The 12,989-nt window shown below is 36.6% G+C and overlaps 1 protein-coding gene across 1 annotated transcript; it reads right to left on the bottom strand.

The window, feature by feature from the left end:
• Positions 1-9,342: 9,342 nt before the first annotated feature.
• Positions 9,343-11,842, bottom strand: LOC107597989 (induced myeloid leukemia cell differentiation protein Mcl-1 homolog). Its single transcript, XM_016289213.1, has 3 exons — positions 11,055-11,842; positions 10,576-10,826; positions 9,343-10,461 (listed from the first exon to the last, which is right to left on the bottom strand). The coding sequence occupies exons 1-3, from the start codon at positions 11,431-11,433 to the stop codon at positions 10,345-10,347; spliced, it is 747 nt and encodes a 248-aa protein (XP_016144699.1). The 5' UTR covers positions 11,434-11,842; the 3' UTR covers positions 9,343-10,344.
• Between the last annotated feature and the right edge of the window lie 1,147 nt (positions 11,843-12,989).

The raw sequence follows: 12,989 nt of genomic DNA, 5'->3' as shown, positions 1-12,989 counted from the left end.
CACACACACACACACACACACACACACACACACACACACACACACACACATGAGAATCCCATCCAAATTTCCCTTGATGACCAATATGTAGGGATTTTTAAACAATATATAAAGAGTGTAATTTACCAAAACGGTGCTCATTGTATTTTTAATCTCTGAATTTACCATAGACAATACACTTTTGCTAGTCTTTTCTGGGAAAGTAGTGAATGCAGCACTGACAGAACCCAATTGTCCTTGGAACAAAGCTGCAGTGTGTGTTTTGAGCAAACATTCAATGTCATTCCTTCTAAACCCATTTACATTCATTTGAAAACCAAAGGTAAAACATGTGCACACCCACAAACCCAATTCTAACTACAAAGTTTACATACTTTAAATGCTTCATAGTTCAAACACTTGCTGTGTTATAACCCAAAAAGCAAGCAGATTTGTTTTGAAGGATGTTAAAATGTTTGTAATGTTTTACATTTTTAAAATACATTCGTTTCCTCCCACGCCGAAGGTTATTTACAGCAGAGGTGTGCTAGCATTGTTTCTGGAATAAGGAATCAGGAAGATGTTAGTTCCAAGATATGGAAATGTAATGCAGATGTAATGCTTCCCTCTGCCAGATTATAACCATTCTTCATTCAGAACTTGAAGTTCTAGAGCGGTCCAGAATAATGTGAACCAGCATTTCTGTGGAGAATGAGTGGGTATCGGCTTTTAAAAAGAATGCTGGTGCCGTCAATGAGCGCTTTGTATTCAGAATGGTATTTGGTTTCTTTTTTTCTTTGATGTTTGGCTTTCGTATCCTTTTTTATCTTTCTCTCTCTCCCTCCTGCTGTCTTTTTAGAATACAAAAACATTGGAGAAACTGAGAAGGGGCATGTTCATTCACAGAGGAAATCGAAGCTCCCCGTAGCAAACTTAAATTATACTGCACTGACATTAGTAGTGTTTACAGACTGGAGTCTGTTTGTTGTTGTTGTGCGGTACAGAGCTCAAAGGCTCTATCGTGGGCGGTATGATTGGTACCATATGAAGGATGCCGTTGTTCGGGCCTCTGGACACAGATATCCTTCTGAGAGCTGAAGTGGAATATGATCTCACAACTCTGGAATGTGAAAACACGCTGCTGCCGGGAAACAGGCTTTGTGGGGGTGTTACACATCCCCCTTCTGGGCCAATCTGGTTCGCAGAACAGGCCGCTGAAATGAGAGGTTAGATTAGATCAGAGAAAATGATAGATGAATCATAAGAATGTTAGACATCAGACAGAAATAGTGGATAAAATGTTTCCATATAAAGGTTTGTTGTCCAGTGTTATAATCAGTAGGTGTAGAGAAACACAATGCAACCCAATTAGCAGTAATCAGAAAAGCAAATCTCAAAGGGACATGTATGTTTTAAGGTATTTATGTTTTATAATGTTGTTCAGTCGATAAAATAGGTTTAGTTTGCTTTTGTTTGGGTTGTCATTACCTTCTGCATCATCGTCCATGTCAAAAGCATTACATCGTGACATTACATAAGGTCACTGTTTCTGTTTGGGCATGTTCGGAGACCGGACTCATGTTTTGGCCTCAGAACAGAATGTTCTTGTCTGAATCCATGGTGACGTAATGTCTCAGACGTCCAGCCCACTGTTCACTCACATCATGACCTCTTTTTTCCTGAAGCAGAGAGAATATACCACTGCTTAAAACATCCTTTTGAGATTCAGATAGAGTCTAAAGCATCCTGACAGACCATGAGAATGCTTGTGAAACTTAATTTATCTGGCATTTTTCACAAAAGGGGATCAAAATAGGGTTAAAACTCTCAAAAATGAAAAAATTTTCAATGATCTGTGAAAGGAAATGTATTCAACCCTCAGAAGGTTAAAGTGACTAAAATAGTATAGGGCCTATAAGGTTTAAACAGCTTAAAACCCATACAGAATTGATGTATTGTTATGTAATAGTTATTTCTAGCAATAAATATTAAATAAACATCAAAATTAAATAGACAAATGAAGCAGGTAGCAGGGTGGAAATTTTTGACTAAAATTAAGCTGTCACTCAACTGGAGCTAGTTAGTTCACTGGTTAGTTTGTAGTTATTGATAAACTTACACTACCATTCAAAATTTTGGGGTCGGAAAGATTGTTTAATGTTTTTGCTCACCAAGGCTGTGTTTATTTGCTTATAAATACAGTAAGTAGAGTAATATTGTGAAATATTGTTACACTTCTAAATAATTTATTACTGCGATGGCAAGGCTGAATTTTCAGCTGCCATTGCTCCAGTCTTCAGTGTCATTCTAATATGCTGATTCGGCAATCAAGAAACACCACTTATCATTATTAGTGTTTAAAACAGTTGTGCTGCTTAAAATCTTTGTGGAAACTGTGATACATTTCTTTTAGGAATATTTGATGAACAGAAAAAAACTGCATTTCAAGTCAAGTCAATTCAACTTTTTATTTATGTAGCGCTTTATACAATACTGATTGTGTCAAAACAGCTTTACAGTGCCAAACAGGAAAACAGTTTGTCAATAATGCAAGAGGACAATAACAAAGAGTCATTTTTCCAGCTAAAGTCAGTTCATAGATGATTCAGTGATGTCATTATCCAGTTCAGCTCTCTTGGGACCTTGGGAGAAACTAGGCTTGCGAGAAACCTTTGGCCAGACAAAAACCAGCATGGCGTGGTTTAATTCCAGGCTGCAACACAGGTCAGATTGTGCAGAGGACTTGTCTGGTTCACGTGGTCCTGTGCCGATGGTCGTCGAGGTGACGAGGTCTTCGCAGGGGATCTGTCTCTGGGGCACATCTAGTTGACATGGTCTCCGCTGACATTCAGGGCTGTAGAAGTCGTCTCTAGGTGCTCATCCACCATCTGATCTGGATATGGACTGGATCTGTATGCCCACGGTGATCTCGGAATAAGAATAAAAGAGATTAATATTAGCATAGATGCCATTCTTCTTACGATGTTGCGAGTACATTGGGTGTGTTATGGGGTGTATCAGGTGATTTATGTGAAATAAAAGTCTATACTGTCACTTTTGATCAATTTGATGCATCCCATGGGACACAAACTAAAAACTAAAACTGAATGGCAGTGACATGCTAACTAATCATTATTAGTGATGTTGATATTTGTTAAAGGCCTCTCTGAACTGGAAAGATTTATACACTTGTATAAAATAGCTCTGAAAAGTGTTTATCAATGCAAACATTTGAAACTGCCAAGCAGGCAGTAAACTAACACACCACCCCTTTACTTGTATAAATCTTCGTTTAATGATACTCTAAAGTGTGAAAATATTCCATAAATCATGTCAAAAGTGTCCAGTATCAGAGTGCATACAGAAGTAAACACCACAGTAGGGCATTCAGGCAGATGTGACTGAAAGGTGGCCAGTTAAAATGACACATACACACACCTGATACACACCCCTTAATGACAAAACAGCTGCTGCATGTGTCAAGCACATTATCTTATTAAATACACAACCTGTCATACGTGAGGAAGCATAAGTGTTGCAAAGTTGATTGTGCAAACATAGGCTAAAACTAATAATGCCCATTTGAACTTTTCACCACGTACAAAAGTGATAAATTGACTTATTTATATTAAGATATGATTTTATTGTTTATTTTGTTTTAAAATGTGCTTTTGGTCTTTGAACAGCAAGTAGTCAAGGTGTATTCTCCTTCAGGCACATTATCATCAAATCCAGATTAGTTTAAAGGGTGCGACACATACCAATCATAGTACTTACGAGATCAGTTTTCTCTAAAGCACCGAACTCTCGTGGTTAGAGGCATGTAGACAGTCATAACTAACCTAATCAAACAACACCCATGTATCCTTTATTATTAAACAAACTCTGATATTTCTGTAAAGCTTTGTGAAGATGCAGTTTGTTTTCAGATAACAATGTAAAGTGAATGTGAATCAAAATGAACACACTGGTTTGGTAAGAAAACACAGGCTTTTCTTTTCCTCTCAGATGGATAATGTTAAAATGTGTCATTAATAAAATGCATCCTAAAACAAAAACTTTACCCAACAGAAACTGACCAAGTATTCAGCAAAACTATGCAAACAATGTGTTTGACAATGATGTGACAAAAAACCAGACAAAAGACAGAATGAAGGGAATGTTGCAAGTCACACATGGAAGTACGTACTTTAAAATAGTAAGACTTTAAAAATGCTACAGAAAAAATGTTAATTGGTAACCTGTTAATTAATTTTTTATTGAAGAAACTGTTTCTTCTTAGTTAGTTACTTCTTATTAGTTGTGTACGTTTGGGTTTTGTGTTACATCTTATGTTGTTAAATGAATGGTTATTGCATTATTGTAGTATCATGTGTGTTACAATGATAGTGTTTTCTATTTGTTTACATGACACTGTGTACATTCTTTATATTAGTATTTACCTCAACTTGTGGGAAAGCTACTTGTGATGCACTTTGATTCTACATGTGGCTTTCTTATTACAGCCTATGTAATAAAATATTGTTACCACAATGTTCTGGCAACCACAGCTTTTTTTTTTTTACCAGAAATTTCACAGATTTTTCTACAATGCACTTTTTTGATCAAATAAAAACACTTTATGATACTGTAGCAAAATTAATCAATTGAACTCTAATATGAAATCAAAGGTTTGACTTTTGATATTTCCAGTAGTTTATCTTTCAACTGCCAAGTTGTGGTTTTGCAAAACTATATTTTTTATATAGCCATATTTTATTTCTCAGAAAGGTGTGGGAAGAAGATCAATGATTGCCAGAGTACAAGGACATCAAAACATCAGGCTGTCATTGCCAACAGATCAGACTATGCTAAGCTGGTATCTTCAAACTAACAGGAAAAGTTGTGTCATGCTGTATAGGTGACAGACACAAACCCCAGGAGACAGGAGATCACAGGCACTGTACAGCGACCACATTGTGTGTACATTGTACATTCCTATGAGGTTAGAGTAGCATTTGAAACTGCAGGCCTACTACCAATGAATGTACTGAGATATTGAGATGTTTAAGGTGAAAATGACAACAAAGCTCTGCAGGAAACGTGTTTCTAAGTAACTAAACCCTGCATGGGAAAAAAGAAAAGAGATCAACTGAAATAAGAGTCGGTCGTGGGAACAGAGCAGTGACAAGCTCTCGTGTGTTTATAGTTACTATCAAGGTCACTGTCAAGGTCAAGGCCAATGTGCTGTTAGCATATATTAATAACATGAGCTCAATGTTATTTGGGCTTTCTTGCAACATGGTGAAGTATTTAAGCATGACTATTTTGCAGACTGTAAAACATGAGACATCCATTCAAGTCTGATTGAATCAAAATAGACCCTATTTACTTTGTTAGTGTACATCTTGTGCAATTAATCTGTTAATCCACAAAAAAAAGTTTATTTTCATAATCAAAATCTGAAAATTTGTTTACACTTCTGTGACATTTCTTTTCTGATGTCAGTTTGATGGCTTGAACAGAACATCCACTCCCCTCCAAACGTCTGTCTGTTTCACTTGGAAATCACAATAATGAAGCTGGTCACTACTTCTGATTCAAGAAAAAAGTTCATTACAATGCACAAAATAACTGTCCGTGCAAGACAAACATTGCAACAATGCTATAGAAGCCGATAGCAGTCGATAACTGAAACACACGATGACATTTGTTTCTTCATCGAATAATTTGGAGAAATTTGACTTTTTTGCTTTACAGTAGTTGATTAAATATGATAATGTCGATTACTTGTGGGTTTTTGTGATGTTTTTATCAGCTGTTTGAACTCTTATTCTGATGGCACCCGTTTACTGCAGAGGATCTATTGATGAGCAAGTGGTGTAATGCTACATTTTTCCAAATCTGCTCCGATGAAGAAACTTCTCTGAGACTCTGAAAGCTAGTGAATTTTCAGCAAATTTTTATTTTTAGGGTGAACTTTTCCTATTATCAAAGTAGCACCTCTTTCAGGTATCTAAATGAGATATACAGTACTCCAGTGCATGACAACAAATATTAGGAAGTGTCTGTCTGTGGGATGCCGTGACTGACCAATCAGAATCTCATAATCCAAAGAGCTGTATAATAAATTTGTATAGTCACTTTTAATATGACATTGATATATTAGAGTCCCTAACTGTCGCCTAAACCTAATATATGAAATGCAATAGGCAGATAATAATGAGATCATGTTGTACAATGAACATCTAACCTCTTTTATCCAGCAATGCATCTGAGACTCTAAAGTAGTTGGGGACGCTTGACTGATTGCACAGACACTATTGGAAGAGAGCTGAACTGGAAGATGACATCACTGAATCATCTAAATAACTCTTTGTTATTGTCCTCTTGCATTATTGACAAACTGTTTTCCTGTTTGGCACTGTAAAGCTACTTTGACACAAATCAATATTGTATAAAGCGCTATGCAAATAAAGGTGACTTGACTTGACCATGTGGAATGTTTTATTTCTATATAAATAGAATATATAAATATATATATATGCTGTGTGTGTGTGTGTGTGTATATAGTGTCTGACAACAGTCCTCTGGAACACTATTCACTACTTCTCTCATGAAACAGAAAGGAATTTTCGTTGGTATCCGAACCTGTAACAGCAAGTTTTCTGAAAGTACAAAACACCCACACATATGATGGCAGTGCTTTTGCAACAGCAATAAAATATTCAATACTCTAAAAATCTTGCACAATAGCAAGTTGTATATTGATTATATGCTCATATGGATGAGTAAAAAAACAAAGACACCTGCAAGTTGCTCAGAACCTTTGGTCTATTTACAACATTATGCAGCACATGCAAAACAGCTGACAGGTGAAAAATAATCCCTTTATATTTATCGTGCCTTGCATGTATTTACATTTTATCATCCGCAACATAAAACTTCTGAGGATTTATTAGTCAGCCAGAGTGAGATTTTTCCTCATTTACATTTCTTCTCGGGCAGAGTTATCTTATACGCCCTAGAACAACATGCTGCAGCAAAACATTCCTTGTCAACACCTTTTCCAAACATGACACTGCATTTAGGCTGATTTTACAGACATGCATGAGTATTTCATATGACATTCACATTGGGAAAATAATAACATTTAAAGTATAAACACAACAAAACTTTGCATCATGCAAAATAATCACAAATAAGTTAAGGAGAATCCAGTTTTTTGATAACTTCCTTGATGTAAATAGGTGTGGTTTAGGAAGTTTCCTTGTACACATTCCTTAAAACAACAAATAAGAGCTCAACAATCTCTCTTTTTTGTATACACTAGATTTAATAGTGCATGGGATACATGCTTTTAAAAGAAAGAAAGAAACCTAGTTTTCCACAATAAATATCACAACATCTATTTTCTCGATTTTCATATGACAGCATGTGACAGAAACTCCAGATATTACCATGATTATCAGCATTTAAAACAGCAGAAAGGAGAACTCAGCTGAAAGAAGAAAAATTCCATAGGACGCAGAGCACAAATTCTGAGTATGGGTCACCATACTTGGCCACACATCACTTCACTTCACTAAATCATCAAGCAAGCTGACTAGCTTCCTTGCAGAACATGTGGTGAGATTGTGGTGAGATTGTAAAAATTCTAAACATTATTATGTTTTAAGTAGTCCATATAACACAGCAATCTAGAATGCCTGATTCTTATTGGCTGAAGGGCTTCAGTTGCTTTGACACAATCTGTATTGATAAAAGCGCTATATAAAAGGTGACTTGACTTGACTTGACATGTACTGTCGCATGGCTTTACTTGTATTCCACTGAGTATAACAGCCATGTGCCGCCTGGCTCAGGTAACCACAGCAGGTGTTGCAGCAGTGAGCTGGAGGATCAGGTGAGGCCCTGTGTGTGTCATTACCATAGTCCTCATTAGACCCCACGGATGACCTGTAACCAGACACAAAGCCAATTTGAGCAAATAAGCACGCTCAAAAAATATTGTCAAGCTTAGCCAGAAAAACCAGGGACTAAACTGTTTTGTCAGCAAATTATTTTTCAAATCAACTTAAAATGTTTAAAGCATGCTAAATAATTCTTCATCTGATTTCCCAGATACAATTCCTGTATGTTTTGATAAGCAAATTCCTGGCTTCAAGAGTTAAAGTCCCCCCAAAATTAAAATTCAGTCATCATTGTTTCCGTCATATTTGACTCTTTCACAAAACAAGGTATTTTGAAAAATTTTAATAGGTACAGTGGTGATTTGACCTTATTGGCTTTCATTGTATAAAAAAAACAAACAGTTGAAACATTCTTCAAAATATCTTCTTTTGTGTTCTACAGTAGAAAATCATACAGGAACAAAATGCCAATGAGCAAACGATAACAGATCTTTAATTTTTGGGTGAACTGTCCCTTAAGGACATCCATTTGTTTTTGTTAGTTTTTTTCTAGCATTAGGTTGTCGAATGTGGGAATGCAAATAAAACAAACTGTTTAAGATCCACTGAAAACTATTTCTACCATTCCACACAGCATTGAGCACAAGAGTCATAAGCCATGATACATACAATGTGTCTCAAATAAATCTCTTACTATTAGGCAGGGGTGTCCAAAAACCTGCTCCTGGAGGGCCACCTTCCAGCAGTTTCGCTGTATTCCCAATTTAACATCACTGGACTTCTGCTGCCTTGCTAATGGTTCATGACATTTCCTTCTTTAACTGGCCTTTCCTTACCAAGGGTATGAGACACACACACATGCAAGGTATTTCCAGAATGTCAATGCATTATGAATTGCCATTACATTATGGAAATATTTGCTGTGACCTTTTATAGGCTGATGTCATTCACTAAGGAAGTGGACATTACCATGTAAGCCACTAACATCTGATTTCAATCACAGCAATTTCAGCCAGAAATCTTTTAAACATATTCATAAATTTAGTTTTTTTTTTTAAATTTAACAATATAAACTGCTGAAGTTTCTTCAAGCCTCATGTGATTTTCTAAAACTCCAGCCATTCAGCATTAAAAAGTGACTCACTGTACTGAAGTGTAAAGTCAGTAAAGTAAATCATGCAAACCGTGTGACAGTCATGATGTTAACAAACATTATGTTAAAACCATTACTTCCACATTAGAAATGAAGCCAAACTGGCTACATCCAGCACCTTCAGGCAAAAAGTACAGCAAAAGAGAAGATTAAGAAATCAACTGAGAAACTTCCTCTGTATAAGGATCAGAACATGATGACAAATACTGAGGTCATAGTTACAACATCACACTTCCTGCTACACATTGTGCAGCTAAGAAAATGGAATTCATATGTTGCGTAATATTTGTTTCTCAGAATAAAATAATTTAAAACAGATTATGGGTGACAAAATAAAAATATATTTTTTATATACTGTCAAACTTCCCAAAACATTTCCACAGCACAGTGCAACTTTTGCCAAAGGCCGCAATGACAGTGAATGAGTGTATATACAGGAATTGTCAACTCTTTAGCCATTTACACAAGTCTGCTACAACATACAGATGAAAAATCTAGAAAACCTTTGAAGCTACAAATAATGGGCTAAATAAAGCACATAAACCTTGGACTTATTACCTAGCCACACAGTTAACTGTGGTAAGGGATTAATCAACTAAGAATTTTTTAAAAATGGTTTAATTTGCAGTTTAGAAAACAGTATATTCACAGAAAAAGGTCAATGACCATAACTACTTCTCAAACTTCTCAGTGTATCCAAAAGGTCCATCTGCAGGAAATGAAAACATTTAGTAGCCTTGTGGTTAGCTATCATAGTCCTAAGCTAGGACTCAAAACAGAATCACCATTAGCTTTTAGATAAAAGCTTTAAAGCTTACTTATCAGCTAAAGCCAGCACCTGAAGTCATGAGTGGGATATATGTGCACTATATTTCTGAAACAAAAAGTGACTATGAAAATGTGAAGGTGTTGTACTAAAATGACTAATTACACAACTTTTTATAGCAGATGCAACAAGTATTTGTGAATTCTAATGTATGCCATCTTTTTCAAAATATCCAATATATATATATATATATATATAGCATACAGAACACTGCTGGAAGTGTATTGGCAATTTAACATATGATTCTTGTGTAAACTGCACACAAAAACTGACATTAAAAATGTTACTTGCACATGCAGATCAACAATTCAGATCTGAACAGCTGAAATTTTTCAATTTCACTTTTTAATAAAAAAAATAGCTTAATTTCTCAAAAGATCACTTTGAACCAGTTTTATACACACTTGACAAAAAAAACTGATTTCTCATACACTTAAACTTTTTCACATAGATTCTTTTTGTCTTTCAATATCTGTCACAAAGTCCATTTGGATTCACCGTATCAAATAAGCAAGTGCAGCTCCAAATGTAGCCACACTGCCAATGGCCATCAATGTGTTTCTCACAGCCGCTTCTGTATTTGGGACATGAAAAAATTCCACAAAGCCATCCTAAGGAGAAAAACATACATACACTAGTTAAGAACAGGTTACAAACAAAGCAAAACTTAAAATAAAAGCATATGCAGTCCTGTGATTGGGGAAAAAAAGAAAGAAAAAACACACCCATGCATTGTTTTTGAGCAGCCAGTCCCGCTGGGTTGTGAGAAGATAGGAAGAGATCTCTTTCCCCACCAGACTCACACACTTGCTAAGTCCTTTATCATTCTGATGCTTGCATACCACTGCCCCAAAAGCAAGCAGGCTGGCAATGCGACCCCAGTTTGTGATGCCATCGCTGAAGACTTCTGTTGCCACAGTCTTGACGAAACTCACATCTTCTCCTTTCTGCTCCAGATTCAGACGTGCAATCATACCTGAAAGAGGGAAATGTTAAAGGCTACTGCGGAATCATAAAGACCATAAATACGTGGCATGAAGTGGAGCAACCTGCCAGGCCAGGTGCGTGTTGTGGGTGAGGCTGCCATTAGACTCTTTAACAAAGTTTACCCTGCTCTTATCAACCCATTAACATTATGAAACAAAGCGAAATGGAAGCCGTAGAGCGCTACTCGCTATAAGTCAGCAAGAACTTGTGAAATTACCTTTGTAAGCCAGTTCGTGCTTCATCACAAGACTTTCCACAACCCGATTCATCGTTGCCAGAACCTGTTTATTCCCACTTTTAGAATGAGGGAATCCAGTAACGTTTTTTAAGAAAATGTCAATAATCTCTCGTGTGTCCATTTCCAGGGCGTCGTAGATGGACGTGTATTCATCTTGTACTTCCTCGCAATCCGGCTCAGGCGAGGATGGTACCGAGCCCTGGAGTCCGTTCCCTGTAAACTGGTTCTGGGGTTTCAGTTCTGGCATTACCAGTGGCTTGCGACCCAGCCCGCCCGAGCTGCTGTTGACATTAAGAGCTGTTATTCCAATGCATGGCCAAAAGCCTTTGTCGTTTAAAACTTTACTCCCAGGGAACATTTTTGCTAATTCACATGAACGCTTTTAATCCAATTTATCAACGACGTATATGGTAGGAAACGGCGTCCTTCAAAATTAAAACGGAACGCAAATCTATTACATTTTACTTTAGCAAGGCGAAGCGTTGGTGAGAAGTTTCGATGTTATATACAATCGAGCAGGGGCGGGCTGTCTCTGTTGACCAATCATTGACGAAAACACGTAGCCTACTGCACTTTCGAAACGTTAGGTAACTTACATCAGGTTCCGCACGTAAAATGCGCTCCACATTCGTGTAAAGCCCTCAAATCTGTGACGATGAGAATATTTACATTCTCTTCGTAAACCGGCACTGGGTTTGCATCAGCAGAGGCAATATTTCAAAGCATGTCATGTCAAAATGTTTCACAGCCTGGTAGGATTAACGTCCCTTCAGTTTAGAAACGACCAGAGATCAGTATTCTTATGTTTGGGTTTAAAGATTCCACCGTTTTCTTTCCTTGGTCCGCCCATCTTTTTCAAGAGTGGCGCGCCCCCTAGTGAGAACTAGTTGTAGAACAGAATTTGCAGCAAAGAATGTATAACATATGCAAATCATGAGCAGCCAAAGCTTCAGATCCATTACGGTTCAGTTTTTATTTTTTTCAAAGAGCCCCATTTAATTTGGCAAACAAGATAGAAATTGGCACATTAGCAATTAGTAAACACCGGTTGTGCACCGTTAGATATTTTACAAGACATAGGCTATATATACAGACTAGCTTCAAAACAGCTCCAATGAAAAATAATTTATATTTATGAGTGACATACTGAGCGTCCACGCACGTGCATCTTTGTTGTTTTTATTCATTATTAGTTACGTCGGTATTGTCGTTTCTTTTATTCTCTAGGCTATATAGAGCAAAACAGGGAATTGCCGTATACTCTTGAGAAATGCAATTCATACATTTAATATTTCAGTCATTCTTGAGACATGGGACAAAACAGGTCCAGCAAGGGTAACTGCTATTATGTTTAAAAATAAAAATGTTTTCAATTTTAAATGTCATGAGGGATTAATAATAGAATGTATTTAACACAGTTATCACCTTCAATTTAATTTTCTCATTATTTTACCAAATCTGTGTTTCTTAATGTCCTCTCACGACATCTAAAACAGTGTGTCCACAGAGAAGGGTTCAATCATTCATATGCAATAAAATGGTTACAAATGTTTTTTTAATGACGAAAAAGAGCTTGTTTTATCAAAAGCAACACTTAATAACATCTCCTATCAAAGCAAGGTTGTTTTTTTAATGACACATGCATGTTTCATAAGATTTTAAAGTTGCGTCCCCACTTTTTGTCAACACCGTCAGACATTCAATAAAATGTAATAAAATCAGGGAATATCAGGGGCAGCTGTCACTCTAAAGGACCCCTTGCCACAGTTCACATCTGCAGAGTATATCAGAGTCAGACAGGCTCTGCTGAGTTTTATAGGTTTAGAATATTTTAAATCCGAATGTTAATATTTCCTGTGTCACAGCCATATGTCAACACCATCTTCCAATTTCTGAGGAAATTATTTGAAATAT

Source organism: Sinocyclocheilus grahami, unplaced genomic scaffold (assembly GCF_001515645.1).
Source record: "Sinocyclocheilus grahami isolate Dianchi unplaced genomic scaffold, SAMN03320097.WGS_v1.1 scaffold242.1, whole genome shotgun sequence".
NCBI lineage: Eukaryota > Metazoa > Chordata > Actinopteri > Cypriniformes > Cyprinidae > Sinocyclocheilus > Sinocyclocheilus grahami.
This window is presented reverse-complemented; position numbering and strand designations above follow the sequence as displayed.